Raw genomic sequence first — 20,286 nt, 5'->3', positions numbered from 1 at the left:
CTCCCTGCGGAGCAGAGAGCCCGATGCGGGACTCGATCCCAGGACCCTGAGATCATGACCTGAGCCGAAGGCAGCGGCTTAACCCACTGAGCCACCCAGGCGCCCCTACCTTCCAATTTTTACTTCTTAAACAAACCAACAAGCAAGCAAGCAAGCAAGCAAGCAAAACTCTTACCAATTAGAAAAATAAAGCAAATGTTTTAAGTTTTTTTTTTTTTAAGATTTTATTTATTTGTGAGAGAGCACAAGCAGGCAGAGTGGCAGGCAGAGGCAAGGAAAGAGAAGCAGGCTCCTTGCTGGACCAGGAGCCCAATGCAGGACTCAATCCCAGGACTCTGGGATCATGACCTGAGCTGAAGGCAGCCGCTTAACTGACTGAGCCACCTAGGCCCCCCAAAGCAAACTTTTTTTTTTAAGGATTATTTTATTTTAATTTTTAAAAAATTTTATTTATTTGATAGAGGTCACAAGTAGGCAGAGTGGCATGCAGAGAGAGACAGTTGGGGGAAGCAGGCTCTCTGTTGAGCAGAGAGCCCGATGTGGGGCTTGATCCCAGAACCCTGGGATCATGACCTGAGCCGAAGACAGAGGCTTTAATCCACTGAGCTACCCAGGTGCCAGCTATTTTTTAAGATTTTATTCAACTATTTGACAGAGAGAGAGAGAGAGAGAGAAGGATCACAAGCAGGCAGAACAACAGGCAGAGAGAGAGGGAGAAGCAGGCTCCCCGCTGAGCAGAGAGCCTGGTGCGGGGCTTGATGCCAGGACCCTGAGATCATGACCTGAGCCAAAGGCTTAACCCACTGAACCACCCAGGCGCCCCACCAAAGCAAATGTTTAAATTAAAATGAAATCTACGTATAGAAAACAGCAGTATAGCATCATGAATCTTTACAAATCATGCGCAATCTTTACATCATGATCTGGGTGTTAGTTACCAGCCAGGTCAAGAAACAAAACATTTGCCAGCCCCCAGAAACCCTTATAGGACCCCTATGGGGTCAAGAGCCATCCTAAGCCTGGTTGTGAATTTTAAATGAATGGAATCCAGCGGAGTCTGTGTTCTGCTGTGTCTGGCTCAGTGCAGCGTTCGGTCTGGACTGTGTGATACACCCCGGCTTGCATACAGTCCACATTTTATTTACCACCATACTGGTGGGGGATATTTGACTTGTCCCAGGGGCTTGCCTATTTGGAGTTCTGTGGCTCTGAATGTTCCTGCATGTTTCTTTGCATTTCTGTTGAGGGTATACTTAGGACATGCCTGTGTTGAGAGCTCTAATAGCGCTCTTTCCATTTAAAAAGAGAATCTGCCTTCCTGTTTTGTTTTGCTTTTTTTTTTTTTAAAGGTGTCATTAAAAAAATATATTTTATTTATTTATTTGACAGACAGAGATCACAAGTAGGCAGGGAGGCAGGCAGAGAGAGAGAGGGGGAAGCAGACTCCCCGCTGAGCAGAGAGCCCGATGCGGGGCTCGATTCCAGGACCCTGAGATCATGACCTGAGCCGTTTTTGTTTTGTCAACTCTACTGAAGTATGGTGAACTCTAATAAAACACACTCATTTTTAGGGTCCAGGTGGATGACTTTAGAGCAACATATGCACCCAAGTGAACACGACCACGATCAAGATACAGAACACTTCTATTCTCCCTGAAAGTTTCCTCCTGTCCCTTTGCAATTACTGTTCCCCACACCGTTCCCCACCCACCCCTCCCTGGGCAACTGCTGATTTAACTTCTATCGCCATGTATTAGTCCTGCTGTTCTTGAACTTCCTAGAAAGGCGATCACACAGTCAGTACTGTGTTGTCTGGCTTTCCTCCCTTGGCATTCGTTCTGTGGGATTAGTGTCAGTCCATCCACACTTTCGTTTTCCGGGTTTGCCTGTTTCAGGTGCTCCTTTGTATCCAGTGTGTTGTTTCAATGTATCCATTTGTTAACCCTCCTGTGGATGGAGGTTACGGCTGTTTCCAGTTCGGCTAGAATGAACAAACTCAGCTAGGATCATCGGGATACACGTTTTTATGCGGATACCTGTTTTTATTTCTGTTGGTTTAGTAGCTGGGAGATGCATTGTTGGGCCATAGTGCAAGTGTGTATTCAACCTTACAGGAAACTGCCAAATTATTATCCAAAGGGTTGTACCACCTTGACCTCTCATCAACACGAATGAGAGGTCAGTTGCTCTGCATCTCCTTGCCCACATGTAGTGGCCATACAGTAAGTCTGAAGGGTTACCTCATTGGGAGTTTTAGTCTGCATTTCCCTAAAGACTAATGATGTCGAACATCTCTTTCTCATGCTCATTAGCCATTTGTACATTTCCCTTGGCGAACTATTTCAGTCCTCCTGATTTTGTGGGTTTTTTAAAAAAGATTTTATTTATTTGATGGAGAGAGAGTATGAGAGGGCACATGCAGGGGGAGTGGCAGAGGGAGAGGGAGAAGCAGGCTCCCCGCTGAGCAGAGAGCCCGATGCGGGGCTCCATCCCAGCACCCTGAGATCATGACCTAAGCTGAAGGTAGAGGCTTTACCGACTGAACCACCCCGGTCCCCTCAGTCTTCCTGATTTTGATTTCCCTCTCTCCCTTCCTACAGCGCCCCTCCCCTGCCATCCACGTTCTCAGTACCCTCTTATTTCAGGGTACAGAAGCGGTCTCCAAATTAGTCTCTTGCACTTCAGTGGGCTACTCCATGGTGCCCAGTGACCCTTCCCAAACACACTACACAAGTCACTCCCTTGCTCTAAAGGCTGCTATGGCTCCCCAGTCCTGCAGGAACAAGCCCCCAACTCTCAGTCTGCCATTCTCTGTGCCTCCAGCACCTGGTCCCAGCCTTTCTCTCCTGCCTTCCCTAACACTCTCCCAACCCTCTCTATGTCTTGAAGACCCAGAATGCTTTGCGCTCTTCCTTCTCTGGCAGGTGCGAGTCTGTTCCAAACGAAGCCTGCCTCTCTCCTGGGAGGCCGCCAGCCAGCCCTACCTATGGGGATTCCTGGCTCCTGGAGCTCTTCTAACACACGTTTGCCTCTGTTCCTGTTTGACACTCAGCATCACTTAGATGGCCAGAAGGAAGCGGGGGGTTTCTTGGTACTTTCTTCCTACCTTGGTAGGAAGTTTCCTAGTTTATATGATAAAAGCCGTGGAATTCCATCTTTACAAAATAGTATTGTCATACTGCATATTAATGTCAAATAAGCTTTTAAAAACTGTACATGTCTTTTTCCTGAAAATTCTAATATCTGGGAGGGAGGGACTTGGAGGTAGGGTAAGGAGCGGGAAAAACACCTCCTCCTTCTCTGTCTTAAGAATCTGATATAAAGGGACTCCTGGGTGGCTCAGTCAGTTAAGCATCTGACCTCAGCTCATGTCATGATCCCAGGGTCCTGGGATCGAGCCCCGTGTTGGGCTTCCTGCTCAGTGGAGAGCCTGCTTCTCCCTCTGCCCCTCCCCCCCGCTCCCCTACTCATGCATGTGCATGTGCTCTCTCTCCCTCTCTCAGTCTCCCTCTATCTTAAATAAACAATAAATAAATCTTAAAAAATAATCTGATATAAACAAAAGATAATTGAATTTGGAGGAGACACCCTGGATTTGAGTTCTAGGTCTGCCATTTAGCAGCTTTGGGGTGGATACTGGGCAGATCAGTTCATCTCTCGGGGCCTCCATGGATTAGACGGGGATGATGTCATCCTTGCGGAGTTGTGGGAAAACATAAAACTTAATAAGGACGTGGAGGCCAATGGTGAGACACACACGTGTGTGTCTGTGTGTGCGCACCTGAGAATTGGTCTATTAGATGCTAGGCCCTTGGAACACTGACCTGGTCAAGAAATCTTACCCTTTTACGCAGAATTGGAGGGAGAAACTCATAGGAGTTCGTGAAAGAAGATGTCACCATAGACATTAGGAGTTGGTCATTAGGGTCCCTACCCTCCTCCTAGCTCTCTCCTCCACTTCTCTCCTCCTCCTGCTTTTCTTTCTCCTTCCCAAAGATCGCCTCTGAAATGCTGCTGCCCTTGCCATGCCAGACCTCATTTTGAAAGGGACCTAGTATGAAACCAGGGGGAACGTAAACCCAAAAAAGAGAAAGGCAAACAGAGGCCCAGATGCTGGGAAGGGAGTCTGCAGAGCACAGAGGCTTGTGCCCAGAGGACCTCCAGCACCTCTGGGTGGGGCTGCCGGGATGCGAAGGGGCTAGGACAGGTGCTGCTCCCAAGGCAGGGGGGTGGGTGTTGTTTGCATGACCCTGAGCGCGCCTGAGCTAGTGGAATTGCAGAGGGATCCACCTGGAATGATGACCTCTGAGTGTCTTTTCTCTAGAGTTATGCCTTCCTCTGTGGTTATTCCTTTTAGAGTGTCCTACTCCGCTAGACCGAAGAGCCAATTCTCCAGGGGTCACCTTTGCTAAAGTCGAGGACCAGAGGGACCCCACACCCCATCTGTTTGGAAAGAGTGAGTCCTCGAACTTTCTGCCCCACAAATTCAAGAACATTTCTGTGCCCAGAACCGCTCTAGTTACTAAAGACCCAGCCGGAGCGAGAGCGGCAAAAGTAAGGGTCGGCAGACAGCAGCCGGCTGGTGGAGACAGGCCCGGGTCACATGTGGGAATCCGCTAAGCGCTGCTAAGAAAATACACGGCTGGGGGATAAAAATGCTACAGCGGACGCGGGAGCGTGCAGGTACGGGGACCGGAGAAGCGAGGAAGGTGTCTGAAGTCAGGCGGTCAGAGAAGGCCCTGGGGGGGGGGGGCTTTCCATGGGGGTCTCCGCGCCAGCCTCCTCCGCTGGGGTCGCCGCGTTGCCTCCAGCCCCGGCTGCTTCTCGCTCCTCGCCAGCGCGCATCCGCCCGCTCCTCCTGCGGCGTTTCTGTTCTCTCCAGCGGGGAAGGCGACCCTGGGTCGGGCCGGGTGGCCGCCGCGCGCCGCAGGAGGCGCTCGGGTGCCCAGCACGCACCGTGACACCGAGGGCGGGTGTCCCCGGCTGGCGCGTGACTCCGCCCCGGCCCGCCCTTGTTCGCGCCGTGCGCCTCGCGGGGCGCCGCAGACGGTCCCGGAGTCCTCCTGGGTCGCTCTGGTGGCCGCCGGCCGCTCGGAGCCTATGGAGGCGGCTCGGGACACCCCCCTGGGCGGGGGCGAGGCGCTGCTGGGTGAGCTGGAGGCGCTGGTCCGGGACGTGGAGAGGGCGAGCTCGTGGTGGGAGCGCCACGGCGTGGACTGCGCCATCCTCGCGCTCAGCCTTCTCGCCTTGCCGGCCGGTGAGGAACACGGGACAGGGTGACAGCGGGCCGGGCTGCGGCCGCGGAGCCGGGTGCGGGGTAGGGTGGTGGAGAGGCTGGGGATTGGGGCATGGAGGAGATGGTGCGTGCCGGGGACCCCAGGAAGGAGGGTTTCACCCCAAATCTGAAAGTCTGGTGGCAGTGTCCTGCCCTAGTCCCCAGAGGAAGGGGGCACTGGAGAAGGGAGGAGGCCGGAGGGCCTGAAGGGCGGTTGGGTTGGGGGGAGGAGGAGTTGGGAGGGATGAGAGGGACTGGGGGAGGGGAGGATGTTCCATGGGGACACCAGGGATGGGGTTCCCCCTGGAACTTTCCTGGTTGGGACCTGGCTCACTCTGCCTGTGGCAGCCCCCAAGCCCCTGGCCCACTTTGGCCTGGGCTGTAGGGGTTGGGGGCCAGGGTATTTGGTCCCAGATCTCCAAGAGCTGGAGGAAAACCCTGCCTACCCCCACGCCCCCATCCCCATTCTCCATCTTCCCTACAGGGTTCTTATGCCTGCGCTCTGAGAATGTCCTGGCCCTGGGGCTGGGCATTACCATCCTGGGGATGAGCCACTACACACTCACAGTCAAGGGCAGCCACCTGGCCACGCACGGGGCGCTCACAGAGTCCAAAGGCTGGAGCAAGATCTGGGAGCTGTTCTTTGTGGAGGTGAGCCTAGCTGAGAGGGCAGAGGGCGTCCACGCTGGGGGGCAGAGAGCTGCATGAGGAACGGGTGCACGTCCCCCTACGGCAGGGGACCTGGCCTGGGCACCCCTGTTTCTCCATGGGGCATCTCCTTGCCTCTCTGTGGCACAGGACCCAGTGGACCCGGCTACAACCTTTGAGGTTTCCTGGTTTCACAGTCAGGGAGTAAATTGTGAACCCCTGACAGAGAGGGAGGGGTAACAGGGGCCTGACAGTGTCCCAGCTCTGGACCGTGCACCCCTCTGACGCCTGGCAATGCAGAGCCAGCCTGAGGAACCCCCTGTTCTCCTGACCTTTGCTTCCCCTGAACTGTACCCTCCACTTTCTGCTTCACCTTTTTCCCCTCCGGACATAGCCAGAGGCTTCTGGCCAGGTTGTCCTTTTCTCTGGACTGGAGTCAGGACTTTCTGGTTCCTTTGTGCAGCTTGCCCCCTCCCCGCCCCTCCCAGGTACATCCTCACCTGGCCGCCCAGGCCCCTTAGGAGCAAACATGAGAGCGGGCACCAGAAGCAGTCCTTTCCTGCCGTGGCTTACTGTGACCAACGAACTCAAAGAGTAACTTGACACAATTTTTAAAAAGATTTGATTTATTTGTTTGTCAGAGAGATAGAGAAAGAGCGAGCACAAGCAGGGGGAGCAGCAGAGGCAGAGGGAGAAGCAGACTCCCTGCAGAGCAGGGAACCCGATGTGGGGCTTGATCCCAAGACCCCGGGTGAGATCATGACCTGAGCTGAAAGCAAACGCTTAATAGACGGAGACACCCAGGCTCCCCAGACTTTATATAACTTTATTAAGGCCTCTACGTGCACGTGCAGACCCACAGATGACATTTCACAAAGCTACACATTTCCTACTCAGGGTTCTCCATTCCCCCTTTCTCCCCTCCCCTCGTCTTCCACAGGCACACATTTCTAGCTGCCAACAACAAGAGAAGCCCAACAGGCTCCCTGTCTTCAGGGTCTATTTCAAGTGGTTTCCCTTCCCAGGGAACCCCTGGGCGCTGATGCTCCCTAGTCTCTGAGGTCTGGAGCTGGGGTCAGATGTCCCGTAGCTTGTAGTCAGGGGCAGGGGAGAAGCTGGGGACACAATGGGTAGAATGAGCTCTCTGTGGCCCTTTCAAAGCTGTCCTGTGTGCCAGGAGCCCTGGCGGCAGCGATGGTGAGTAGGTGTTGTGGATTTTGGACTAAGTTACGACAGGGGATTTGGCGGTACAGAGAGATGACTGTGTCCTCCAAGTTCCCAGCGCAGCTGAATGCCCCGGAGGCCCGGGCTTGTTGGAGGAGAGTGCCTCCCCCCTCCCCATGCCCAGGCTCCCCAGCAGAAGAGCTGGTGTATAGTCAGTGTCTGACCCAGGCAGCTTGGTGGCTGTAGGCTCTCTTGTCCCTACGAGCCCCAGGGCGGTGACCTCATCTTTACCTCTTTGTAGGTTCAGCTCTTGGCATGGAGCTGAGCTCTCAGTGGGCATTTCATCAGTATTGGTTGATGATGACTCTGCGGGGGATGTGGGGGCAAGGAAAAGCCAGCTAATGAACGGTCACCATCTAGAGGCCTAGGAGTCTTTTGTGGTGGGGGAGGCTTGGTTCTTACCTCCTGTGGAGACTGAAGCAGAATGTGTTTTTCTGCCCCACACTGTGTGGTTCGGGCTATGTCCCTGGGGAGGGTCTACTTTCCATTGTGGGGCGCGGGACTACCCCTACCGCTGGCATTAGTGGGGCAAATGGGGTTCTCAGGGAGGGTGCTGGGCTTGGCAGCCAGGCAGGGGCTGGCTTTAGGGCACGGCTGCAGGGGAAGCCACATGTGCAGCCCTACCGGCCACCTGACCGGGGGCAAGTTACTTAATTCACGGTTGGCTTCCTCATCTGATAAACAGGAATCATGATATCCCTGGCTGGTGGAGCCCGTGCGAGGCTTAAATGGGACCACGGAGATCTGGATTTAGGGCCTGGGCCTGACTCTTGGATTCTCACCAAATGTTGGGGTTGCTCTTTTTTCTCTGGAGGGAGCGTGAGGTCCGCTGCAAGGAGAGGGTTAGCAGTTTTGTTGTTCCTGTGCATTAGCGCTGTTTGTGTTGAACAGAAAGCTTCATGCATTATGCAAAGCTGGACAGACCAAGTGTGTGAGTGTGTGAGTATGTGGGCCTGTGTGTGTGTGTGTGTGCGCTGAGGGCACTGTTTGCTGAGGCTCTGGCCCACCCCCTGTTCTCTGCATGGCACAAAGGTCAAGTTCTCGCTCCCCGGGACCCTCCCCCTGACTCCCCACTTCTGCCGCGTCCCGTTATCTTCACACTTTGGTCCTTCTCTCATCGGCTGCCGGCACTCTGCCCAAACCTTGACCCTCAGGAGCCATCATCACTACAGAATGATCTAGTTCTCTAGTCTGGAGCCCCAGGAGTCAGCAAGTGTTACTGGTGTCCCTGGGCACCCAGCTTTGAGCAGGTTTCTCGAAGGGTCTGCTGTCTTGAGCCAGGGGTGGGACAAGGGCCAGGCCCTTTCTGACCGCTTGGATCTGGGGGGAGGGGCAGGCAGGATGGACAGGGCGGTGACATTCTAGTTGCTGTTTCGTTGAGGTAACCTCAGTCATACACAGCTGCCCACACTGGAGTGAACTTCCCTCCGAAGACCCACTTCTGGTCTGCAGGAGAAAGTTCTATTTCTCTTGCTAGTGAGCCTCTGAACCTCTCCCCCGTCCACTGATGGCCATGGCCTACCCTGCAGAAGCACCTGCCCCTCTTTGTTCTACGTTTCCCAGGAAGGCGGGGGCAGGGTGGAGGGGGGCAGGGCCATCCTTGGTTTAAATCCCGCAGCTTGGGAAGGACTGACGCCCCCAAATCAGAGGTTTTAAGAACTTCCCTGTATTTCACTCGCAATCAAGATGCTTCCTGAGTGGGGAGGAACAGGTCAAGCCAGTCACTAAATTCTTTAGTGTGTCTCAACTTCAAACCCACCTTCTAAAGTCGCCTTTGTACTGCAGGGCTGGAGTCACAGCGTCCAGGGGAAGCCCAGGGAGCCCAGTTCTGCCCTGGGGGAGGGGGTATCACACAGGGGACTTCATTGGGGTCCCGTGTAGTGGTGGAAACAGAGCTCAGAAACCCCAGCCTGGTCCTGATTCTTGAATGTTCTCAAGTTCAGTGTGGCCATTTTCTTCTGGGCTCCCTAACCTTTCCTCTCTCTGCACCTGAACCCTGAGGGGTGTTCGTCTGAGTATGCCCGGCTATGAATTTTTAATTTTTTTTAATTAAAAAATTTATTTGGAGGGCAAAACTAGATCTGTAGTACAAAATATACTTTTGTGAAAAAAACCCCACAAACTTTACTTTCTAAATAATTATAGATTCATAGGACTTTGCAAGAATAGGACAGAGAGGTCCAGTGCACCCTTCATCCAGCATCCCCCCATTAGTTACATTTATAATCTTTAAAAAAAAATTATCTATCTATTTATTTATTTAAGGATTTTCTTTATTTAGTTGGCAGAGGGAGGCAGTGAGAGAGAGAGCACAAGCAGTAGAAGAGGGAGAAGCAGGCTTCCTGCTGCTGAACAGGGAGGCTGATGTGGGGCTCGATCCCAGGACTCTGGAATCATAACCTGAGCTGGCCGCTTAACGACTGAGGCACCCAGGCGCCCCCCACTTTTTTTTTTTAAAGATTTTATGTGTTTCTTTTTTTTTTGTTTATTTTAGAGCGAGGTCAAGCAAGTGGGGGGTGGAGCAGAGGGAGAGGGACAAGCAGATTCCACGCTGAGCATGGAGCCCGACTGGGGACTCGATCCCATGACCGTCACATTGTGACCTGACCCAAAATCAAGAGTTGGATGCTTAACCCACTGAGCCACCCAGGCACCCCTTTTTATATAACATTTATATTTATATAAGTGACACTAGTGTAAGTGTCTTTCAATAGCCAAACAGGAAATTGACATTGGTACTGTGTGTGTGTGTGTGTGTGTGTGTGTCTGTCTATCTGTCTCCGCCATTTTATCATGTGTAGATCTGCCAAATGGAGTTTCAAGCAGCCCCCCACCCCATTGACCCCAGCTTTGGTGTGGCTTCCTCAAGGATGAGCCTGGGGTCTCTAAGAAGATGGTTCTCATGGCAATTCCAACTCTTGTTGGTCTGTAAAGCCCGGCTCCCGGTGGTGGGGACCGCGGTGGGCTCCCATATGGCCCCTCAGAGGCAGAGGACCCTGGAGCAGGTCCAGGCGAGTGTGGATGGCAGCCCGAGGGGGAGGACCGCAGCCTTGAGGGAAGGGCTCAGGGAGAGGAAGGCCCGGCAGCGGCTGCCCAGCTGTGAGGATGCCAGTTTGAGGAGGGACTTTGGGCTGGGACGGCGTCTGTCCAGGCTGAGTGCCAGTGGCTGATCAGTGCTCCCCACGTCACTGAGCTTCTCCTCCCTGCCAAGCCCTCCACTGGGTGCTGGGGACACAACGGTGACCCAGACCTGCTTCTCATTCCCCAGGGGCTCTGAGTCAGGTGGGGAAACAGATACACATGAATGACACGGAAGTAATAAAAATCCTGATTCTATCAGCGGACACCTACTGGGTGCCTCCTGGGAACTTCACAAGAATTACTGCATGTAGTGGGCACGCCTCCCTGTATGGTGGAAGCTGTTATTACCTCCACTTCGTAGATGCGGAAACACGGGTCTGGGAGGATCAGCCGCTTGGCCAAGGCTGCTCAGCTCGTGGTTCGCGGTGCAGCCCGGGACGGGGCAGGTGGGACGTGACCGGGAGCAGGTGTTGGGAGCCTGCGAGCACAGAGGGAGCGTGACAGGGACACGAGGCCGTATCTCCAGACATCTTTGCTGTTGTGACTGGTGTGTGTGTGTGTGTGTGTGTGTGTGTGTGTGCCGGGCACCTCATGCCTAGAGGTCAGGGGTGCATTTGGGATGTGCCTCTACAAGAAAAGAACTGGTCGTTTCTCTGAAATTTGAATTTATCTGAATGTCCTGTACATGACCTGACACTCTATTGCCGAGCTGCGGGGAGCCCCAGAGGCCCTCCTCCACTGAAGCCAACATGAAAGGGCTCCTCAGCTCCTGGGAAGCAGTGAGAGAGGGGCCAGAGGGGGCCCAGGGCCTGTCCTCCCTGAGAGCAGCTGGCCCAGGGACAGCCAGGCGCCTTTCTTTCCCATCTGGTCCGTGCTTGTTGCCCCCTCGTCCCTGTGTCCCTCTCTGGAGTGATGCCACCAGCCACCACACCTTAGCTGCCTGCCCCCCCCCCTCCCCACCCAACCTGGTCATAGTCCTTGATCCCTCCTGCTCCTCCCGCCCCTCCCCCTTCCCAGATACTGTCCCACGCCTGCCTGTCCTGTTCCCTTTCCAGCAGCCGGCAGCCCATCCCCTGTCTTGTCCTGCCCCTCCCTTCCAAACCAGTAGAATGACCTATTTATAACCCAACTTTGACTGCACCATAATTTTATCAGGATGCATTTTAATCCTGCAGAGTATTGTCTGTTTAAAAAAAATTAATTAAAATATTCAAGGACACACAAGAGATCACGGGCTTCCCTTGGGTTCCGGGAGGCAAATGGGGAGCTGGGGGTGAGGTAGGAGGGAGACCTGTCCCTGTGGGCTTTTTGAATTCCGAATTATGTAAGCATATTACCTATCCAGAAAATAGGTTTTCTCGAACTGCTGCCTTAGCTATTCATTATCTCTGGGCACCGGCAGAGGTCTGAGGAGGCTTCAGTGCACAGACCGGTAAATGAAGGAAGTCACTGATGAGAGACTTGGAGTCCCTGATGTTAAGCAAGAGGATTTACAATGGCCCTTGCCCCACGCACACTCTGGCCACTTGCCTCACCTGAGTGCTGCTAAGAGATTGGGGCCCGTAAGTCTTCCTGAGGGGCACAGAGTACAGCCACCTCAAGAAGCAACACCAGCCTTGAGGCCCCTGGCTGGTCCCGTCGGTGGAGCGTGTGCCTCTTGATCTCAGGTTGGGTAGAGAGATTACTTTATTTATTTTTTTAAAGATTTTATTTATTTATTTGACAGAGATCACAAGTAGGCAGAGAGACCGGCAGAGAGAGAAGGAGGGGAAGCAGGCTCCCCGCTAAGCAGAGAGCCCGATTCCGGTCTTGATCCCAGGACTCTGAGACCATGACCGGAGCCAAAGGCAGAGGCTTAACCCCACTGAGCCACCCAGGTGCCCCGAGAGATCACTTAAAAAAAAAAAAAAAAAAGAAAAGAAAACAAAAAGGAAGGAAGAAAGAAAGAAAGAAGCAGCACCAGACTTGTGGCTTCTGGAACCTTCCCCGGGTGTCCGTATGGAATCCTCTTGGGCAAGACCTCTGCCTAACCCTGGAGAGCAGGCAGTCTGTTTTGCAGTTCCCCAGGCAGCACTGGGCCTCTCCTGTGCCCTTCGGTGTCCGGTGTCCGGGCACGGGGGCCACGCTGCGGTCTGCCTGACGTCCTCTCTCCCAGCCCAGATCCGCCCCCTCCTGTCCTTCAGGGAATGAACATCCAGATGGGAGTAAGAATTCCAGCGTTCTGGAAAGAGCCCCAGATCTGTTCTTATTCACATAAAAAGGCCCACCACACCCAGACTCTGGAAGTGTGAGTTGAGTCCCATGTAGCTTACTCGTCCGCCCAGCCCCCACCTCCATCCTGGGGTCTGGCCATGTAGCTGAGTGGCTGACAGAGGACCCCACCAGGTCCCTGGGGGCCAAGTTCTTTTTTTTTTTTACAATTTTATTTATTTATTTGCCAGAGGGAGAGGGCTCAAGGAGGCAGAGCGGCAGCAGAGGGAGAGGGAGAAGCAGGCTCCCCACTGAGCAAGGAGCCTGATGTGGGACCTGATCCCAATCAAGTCCCCTAGCTGAAGGCGGGCGCTTAACCGACTGAGCCACCCGGGTGTCTCCTGGGGGCCAAGTTCTTACCATGCTCAGTCCTGCTCAGGTGCGGGGTCGTTGGTGGCAACGCTACTCTGAATGCCGTGGGCTGCCGGTTTCTGCGCACAGAGGGGGAGCCTGTTGTGACAGAAGGAAAGGCAACTTTGTCCCCCCGCAGCCTGCAGGTGCCATGCGCCCTTGAAGCAGAAAAGCACGGAAGGAGCAATTCAAAACAGTTGCTTCTTGGGGTACCTGCGTGGCTCGGTTTGTCAAGTACCTGCCGTTGGCTCAGGTCACCATCTCCAGGTCCTGGAACCCGGGACCACGTCCTGTGTCAGTCCCCCTGCTCAGCGTGGACTCTGCTTTTCCCTCTGCCTCTCCCCCCAACTTGTGCTCACGCTCTCAAATAAGTAAATAAAATATTTTAAAAAATATGATTTCTTTAAAAGAATAAATAAAAATAGTTGTTTCCTCCGATTACATGGGATAGAACCTTGAGGTTCAAAACACACACTGCAGGCCTTGGACCGAGGCAGGCTGGCCTCGGGGGATGTCCTTCCTGCCAGATCCCAGCTGCAGCCCCGGAGCCCACCGCTGAAGCCTCTGGCGGTAACTCGGAACCCCCCATGTGGCCCCCGTGGGCGCGTGCCCTGGAGACCAGCAGGCCTGGGCCGGCTACCTCGTGGGAGGGCAGAGCGCTTCCTCCTGCTCCTGGGGACTGCACAGCGAGGCTTCGAGGGGTCGACACTTACCTTCCCAGCCTCCGCCTCCCGAGGGGCCCGGGCAGAGCTGGTCTGGCGGATGGGTCTCTTGTAAAACCGTGGCAGTCACGTCACTAGCTGTGGCCCTCGGTGTCCTTCAGAGGGAGTGTCTGGCTACATTTTGGCGCCATCAGTCCAAGGGAGAAAGTCCCTGCAGGCGGGGCATGGAGACAATGTTGTCCCTGATTTGTCTTCTTCTGGCTTTGCCTCTGCTGCCTGGACCCAGAAGCCCGGGTTTCTGTTCACTTGTAGTCAGTGGCTCGTCTCGGGGGTCTTGTGGCTTATCTTGGGTGGATTCTGGGTTCCACTCCTCCCTCTGCCACCTTCTTGAGGGACCGGGGGTGGTCATATGGCCTCTCTCTGCGTCCGTTTTTGCTTCTGTCAACTGTGGATCATAAGGCGGTTGACTCGCTAGGCTTGGAAGATGGAACGGTTCGCCCCTGCAAAGCGCAGGACACGGGGCACGAGGCTCACTGCGATCCGGACTAGGAAACGCTTTATGTTTTTCTGGAAACAGTTGGGCAGCCTCTTCCATGACATCAGCCAAATCTTACGGTCTGGATAAAATATGGGAGGAGGCTGACATCTGCATTTTAATTTGCATATATCTGCATAAGAAACACCTTTGTACCTCTTTTGCCCTCAGAATGATGGCCCTTGTTGGGGTCCCGGAGCTGGAGCCGCTGTCCAGTGGCTGCTCCCGGGCAGTTTGGAAGAATCCCACAAGGGCAAGGGTGTGTGCCAGACGAATCACTCCTGGGGAGACGTTCACACTTAGCCCCCACTGGGGCACCTTGCCCTGGGTGCCACCCTCACCGACTGACCGCTCCTCACCCTTCCCCTTGCTGCTGGGGGGCTTCGAATGCACAGCAGCCCTGTGACAACACGATGTTTCCAAGAGCATCAGGCATGACGTCACTGCAGTTGGAGCTGTACCTGCGTCATGCCTGATCCTGCCGATGGCCCCCCGAGGCTTGCAGGATTGCCTGGGCAGTCGGGGGCAGAGTGGCCGCTGAGGCTGGCCTCCCACCTCCAAACACTCAGCATCGCCACGCCAAGTGGACGCTGCCACTCCGCTGTCGTGGACACCCGAGCACTGATGGTCCGATTGGCTCGGGGAAAGATGGAGATGTAGGGCAGGAAGGCTCTGGAAATGCAGGATCCCAGGGCGGGTGGGTGTTCTTGAGGCTCGCGGGGTCCGCTCTGCTTGACCGTGCATGCCGCGGACCCCGGTGCCCTCTCTGAGCCCTCCTCCAGGTCTGCTCGGCCTTCAGCGCAGAGTATGCCAAGTACGGACACGTCAAGATGCACCACGGTTACACCAACGTGCTGGGCCTGGGGGACTCGAGCACATGGCGGCTGCCTTTCCTCAACCGCTTTGTGTACATGTTCCTTGCTCCTCTCTTGATCCCCATCATAACCCCGCTGGTGGCAGTCGGTGAGTACGCCGGGGCCGCGCCCTGCCCAGAGCGGGTTCCTTACTTCCCTTCCTGCCCTCCTGGAGGCTGCTCGTGGGGCAAGGGCTGGGAGCCCCGAGTTAAGACCAGACACTTTATGAGATAGCCAGGCAGGGCGGAAGGAGCCTTGCACCCAGGGCCAGGTCTGGCTCTGCCGCTGATGGCCATAGGCAGGTCACGTGACCGCTCTGACTTGGGTTCTTACCTGGTCCTCCAGGCGTGGTGTGAAGGCATCGTGAGGTCATAGATGCAAAAATACTTCCCGGATGCCTTGTGCTGTGTTGCATGTGAGGGGTCGTAATATTATGGGAGCGATACCATCTGGTGGCAGGAGGGGCTGGAGGGCAGCCGGTGCCCCGGGTGGCGCTGACCACTTCTTAGCACAGTGGCCTTTGTCAACTTGCTTAACTTCCTTATTCATAAGAGGGGCAAATGGACTTTTCGGGGCTGTGAGGGTGAACAGATCGCCCTAGTTAGCCCACTAGCTAGCACCCACGGGCCAGCAGGGAGCCGGCTTTGTGGGATCTGAATGTCACCTCCCCCCCCCACCCCCACACTCAATTTCTTGCTCCCTCTGGCAGAGCGGCTGAGGAAGGTGGAGCTCAGGTCCGCTGTGTGCACGCTGGGCCTGATTTCCCTGGGCCTCTACGCTCACTACTGGCTGCTTCGGAACGTGTCTGGCTTCAGGAGCCCCAGCTCGGCCCTGCTGTGTATGCTCGTCAGCAGATCGCTGCTGGCCCACCCTTACCTTCACGTCAACATCTTCCAGGTGAGGCATCCCCGACTGGGACCGCGGGCTAGACTCGGGGTTCTGGGGAAAGAGAGAGAGGCATCGGTCCCCCACCTCCCGCCCCTACCTCTCTGTGGGTTATCAGAGTCTGGGTTTCAGGTAGAGAGTTTGCTTCTCTTCACCGCTGGCTGCCATTCGCCATTCACATGTGGATCGGGGATGGAAGATTTAAGAAACTTCTCTGCCTAGGGCACTTGACAAGGTCCTGTGGAGACACAAGTGATTAGGACCCCATCTCCTGCCCTCCTTACTGTGATAGGCCCAAGTGACATGAGCTGTGGGCCATCACCGAGGCCCCGGTGCAGGCCACGAGGCTGGAGGAGCCGGAGATGGGAGGTCTTCATGGGAGGCTGGGGGCTCAGCGCTCAGACCCAGGGCCATTTCCATGGGGACGCGTCTCTGCTCCCTGGACATGAAGACGAGACGCGTGAAGGTGAGAGCGTCCTTCACGCCCCCGTCCCGGTACTGGCCACGCTGCCTGTGGTGACTTCACCTCTGCCCGGCCGCCTGCCCCCGCCCTGTCCTGCTGCAGCGGGCGCTCCCGATCACTTCCGAATCCCTTAGAGGAGGCGCTTATCCATACTTGTTGAATGCAAAATTTGCACAAACTTGATCTTGAACCCTTAGCGGGATTTTGATGAGTGAAAAGAGAGAGCAGAGAAGGTCTCCCCGGGATGAGACAAAGGCATAGAGGCATGAGAGCGAGCGGTGGGCAGTCACGGGCATCTCAGGACCATGGGGTCCAAAGGGGTGTCCAAGCCAAGCCCCTCCTTGTAGAGATGCAGACAGAGGCCTAGAGATGGGTGAGATGGAGCTCGGAGCACAGACAGGGGAGTCCCCAGTTCCTCTCGCCTCCCCAGGTCCCGCCAGAGTGGCAGTGAGGGAGACAGAGGGACCCACTGGGTCCCCAGGTGGTAGGCGAGGATGTCCAGGGCAGGGCGGGGAGGCCCAGGGCTGCCTGGCTTCGGCCGAGGGTGTGACCCACATGTCTGTTGCAGCACATCGGGCTGCCCATGTTTTCCCGGGACAGGAAGCCCCGGCGGATTCACATGATGAGCCTGGGTGTGCTGAACCTGCCCCGGCTGCCGGTGCTGGACTGGGCGTTCGGCCACTCCCTCATCAGCTGCCACGTGGAGCACCACCTCTTCCCCTGGCTCTCTGACAACATGTGCCTGAAGGTCGGTGGCGGTCGGGCTGGTGGACTTGTGATGAAGGGGCTATCCTGAGGGCAGAGGGCAGTGCAGCCCGGGTCCCCCAGCTGGCTTGGTCAGAGGTCCCCTGGAGGCCAGCCCTGTGCACCAGCAGCGGTGTACCTTTCCCATCACAGACTTGTGGGTTCCTTACTCACACTGCGACTCTGGGCAAGTTAACTGAATGTCCAGGAGCCTCTGCTTCCTCGCCTGGGTGGTGAGAGTAAGCAGTGCTCGTTGGCAGGCTTTCAGGGTGAAATGAGTGGGTCTGAAATGCTGGGCGCGCAGGCCGTGCTTGGCAAAGGCAACTGCAGCTTTTATCCCCTCTGCCAAGGAGGACGGTCATCCAGTTGGGCACCCTGGTGGGGAGGAGGTAGGGGAGAAGCCCCCCCTTTCCCTTGCCTCCCTGGGAGAGGCAGGAATTCCCCCTGCCCCTAGGCTCCTCCAGAGCCTCGTGGGACACTGCGGTGACAGGAGCTTGGGCTGGGAGGAGGAAGAGCCTTGCAGGAGAAGGGGGCTGCCCCCAGTCCTGGCTCAGCGGCCCCTCCTCTTGTCTGTCTCCTGGCAGGTGAAGCCTGTGGTGTCCGGGTTCCTCCGTGAAAAGCAGCTTCCGTACAACGAGGACTCTTACCTGGCTCGATTCAGGCTGTTTCTCAATCGCTACGAGGAGTTCATGGTGCAGACCCCTCCCATCACCGAACTGGTGGGGTTGCAGTGAGGGGTGGGCCGCACAGTCACCCTGCACCTCCTCCCTGGCCCAACCCTAGCTCTCTTGCTTCTGCTAGCCTGCCTTCACTCCAGGAGGGCCTGGGCCCTCCCCCAGTGAGGTGGCTGGGTTGCTGGTGGTGGTGGAGTGGGGAGGCACTGGGGCCAGTGAGGCGGAGTGCTCCAGCTGGGATTTCTGGGGGTAACCTGCCTTGCTTGCTTTTCTGGGGTTTGAGGGATATCCGGGGGAAAGGAGTAACAGCGGCTGGGCGTTCTGGTCAGTTTGGACCTCAGCCGGCCTTATCTCAGGGCTAAACAGCTGGATTCCTCTCCTGCTGTGTCTGAGCCTCTGTAGGGTTAAGGGAAGTTGATGGGCGGGGGTGGGCCCTGTGCAGGGGGAGCCGAGGAGAGAGAAGGGTCAGTCCCCCAGTTAGGGCCTCCCATGTGCCAGGAGAGCCCATGATTGGCTGGCCACTGCTTCTTCCTGTGTCCTTTGAGGCTCTGGCTGCTAAGGAGCCCTCTCCCCGGGGACCACAGGGGGAGGTTCCTTTTGGCAGACTTCCTGGGTGTCTCAGCCCGAGAAGCCTCCTCAAGCCACAGGCTCGGCAGCTCCCAACACCTGCAATGTCAGGGAAATCAAAGTGTATGTGTTTTGTGGGGAGAGCACTCCAGGGACAATGAGGGCATAAATAAGAGTGTAAATAGCTTTGAGCTTGACCTTGGCTAGTTGGAGCACAAGTCTGCTTTGTTCCATGATGTTTAGAAGGGGCGGACCTGAAAGAAGTATCAACTGCAAAGAGAGAAATTACTGGGAGAGTAGCCGCGGCCGGGGAGGGGGGGGGCGATGGGCTCAGGGCCTGGAGTACAGACAGGCTTAGAGCAGAGAGGAAGGAAGGCAGGGCACACGCACAAGGGCTTGGAGTCAAGAGCAGCGCTTGGCTGTGAACAGGTGCCTGCCGCCTGGGAGGGAGGCAGAGATCCAGGGCATCACCGATGCCAGCCAGAGGAGGGAGGTAGCGGGCTCGAGACACCACTGAGAGTCAGCCAGAAGTGGGCAGCCTAGAGTGAGGGCTGGGGGCCGCCCTAAAGAGTGGCTGAACGACAGGGCGCAAGGATGGGCCCAGCTGGAGACTGAGGGAGGGACAGAGGAGGAGGCCAGGCCTATGACAGGAGCCCAGAGCAGTTCATTCAAAGCAGGGTTTCTTACGTGGGTAGTACTGACATGGCCGGATTGTTCTTTGTCCCTGGGCCCCGTCCTGGGCATCCCAGGATGTTGAACAGCTAGGGAGCTTCTGCCCACAGGGATGCCAGGAACACGTGTCGTGACAATCAAACATGTCTCCAGATATTGCCAACGACCTGTCCCCTAGGGGGCAAAATCATCTCTGGCTGAGACCACGCGAGTCATGTTCTGAGCACACAACTGCCTTGTTTCCCAGTGAAGCCTTTGGACGGGGTGGAGGGCAGGCCAGCGCTGCTGATGGGGCTGCTAAATGCAGCAAATGGGATGGACAGAGGGGTGAGACAGCAGGCCGCGCCATCCTCTAAGCCTGGTCCCAGACGCCAACCCATCTCCGGTGTGGCTCCGCTGTCCCCCGAGATCTATGCCCTACCCGCCTCTTCTTCTCCAGCCTGCCTCCCTCTACAAAAGACCGTGGCTTCTGCCGGGCGCCCTTTCCTACAGCGAGGGGCTCTCACTACTTCTGAAACTGCTCCCTCTTTCTGCTTCTTCGGGGTCTGGGGCCAGTGTTGGTAACCAAGGGTGCTTCCCCGTTCCCTTGATCCTGCCCACGCCTCAGTTCAAAGTTCCTTCATTAAACTCTTTTCAGTCAGCCCTTCTGAGCGTGCCATCTGTTTCCTGCCGGGAGGTGGACCTATAGAGCCGAGTTTTGGATCCAAGCAGTCTTCTTGGAACAGCAGAGGGTTGGCAGCCTCCGCAGCCCGCTGCTTTGCTATACGTTATTACCGCTCTTTTGAAATCCATTAGCAGCTCAGAAATGGCCCTCAGGTCTGGGTATGGGATTAATCAAACTGCTAATTCTCCACATGAAAAAATGCAATGTCAGAAAAGCTCCATGGCACAGTCCTGGCTAATGATCAAAAGCATCTAATCCATACCAATGACTCATTGTTATTGATCTGGGCCTGAGTGCGGAGTGGGCAGCCCCGGTACCAGACCTGACAGCACCACAGGAGCCCGAGAACAATGCACTAAGGATGTGGGCTGGGAATGCATGGGGCTTGAGGGGGAAGGCGGAGGTGACAGGAGAGAATGAAGCCCTCCCTGGACTCTACAGAGACCTAAGGTCTAATTTACAGAGGTATATGGGAGGTGATAATATTGATGTTGATGATAGCTAACGTTTTCAGAACTTACAGCAAAGATTATTTTTGAGAGGGGGGAGGGAGGGACAGAGGGAGAGGAAGAAAGAGAATTCTAAGCAGGCTCCACACCCAGCTTGGAGCCCCATGCAGGGCTTGATCCCATGACCCTGAGATCATGACCTGAGCTGAAACCAAGAGTCGGACGCTTAACCGACTGAGCCACCCAGGTGCCCCCAGATAGTATTTTGGGCTTTGTGGACCATATGGC

At 55.6% G+C, this 20,286-nt stretch overlaps 1 protein-coding gene and 1 long non-coding RNA gene across 3 annotated transcripts; one reads left to right on the top strand and one right to left on the bottom strand.

The window, feature by feature from the left end:
* The first annotated feature begins 4,985 nt into the window (after window positions 1–4,985).
* FADS6 (fatty acid desaturase 6) lies at window positions 4,986–19,525 on the top strand. Its single transcript, XM_032321780.1, has 6 exons — window positions 4,986–5,257; window positions 5,760–5,926; window positions 14,809–14,989; window positions 15,590–15,777; window positions 16,797–16,976; window positions 17,557–19,525. The coding sequence occupies exons 1-6, from the start codon at window positions 5,101–5,103 to the stop codon at window positions 17,704–17,706; spliced, it is 1,023 nt and encodes a 340-aa protein (XP_032177671.1). The 5' UTR covers window positions 4,986–5,100; the 3' UTR covers window positions 17,707–19,525.
* Window positions 12,763–14,812, bottom strand: LOC116577971. Of its 2 annotated transcripts, XR_004280682.1 has the most exons (4): window positions 14,386–14,812; window positions 14,183–14,307; window positions 13,543–13,991; window positions 12,763–12,928 (listed from the first exon to the last, which is right to left on the bottom strand). It is a non-coding gene; the product is annotated as an uncharacterized LOC116577971 (long non-coding RNA). The 2 variants fall into 2 exon arrangements; XR_004280681.1 differs by having other exon boundaries at window positions 14,183–14,812.
* Window positions 19,526–20,286: the final 761 nt, after the last annotated feature.

Source organism: Mustela erminea, chromosome 18 (genome assembly GCF_009829155.1).
Source record: "Mustela erminea isolate mMusErm1 chromosome 18, mMusErm1.Pri, whole genome shotgun sequence".
In the NCBI taxonomy this organism is placed as follows: Eukaryota; Metazoa; Chordata; class Mammalia; order Carnivora; family Mustelidae; genus Mustela; species Mustela erminea.
The sequence above is the reverse complement of the archived record's forward strand: the minus strand, read 5'-3'. Positions and strand labels throughout refer to the sequence as shown.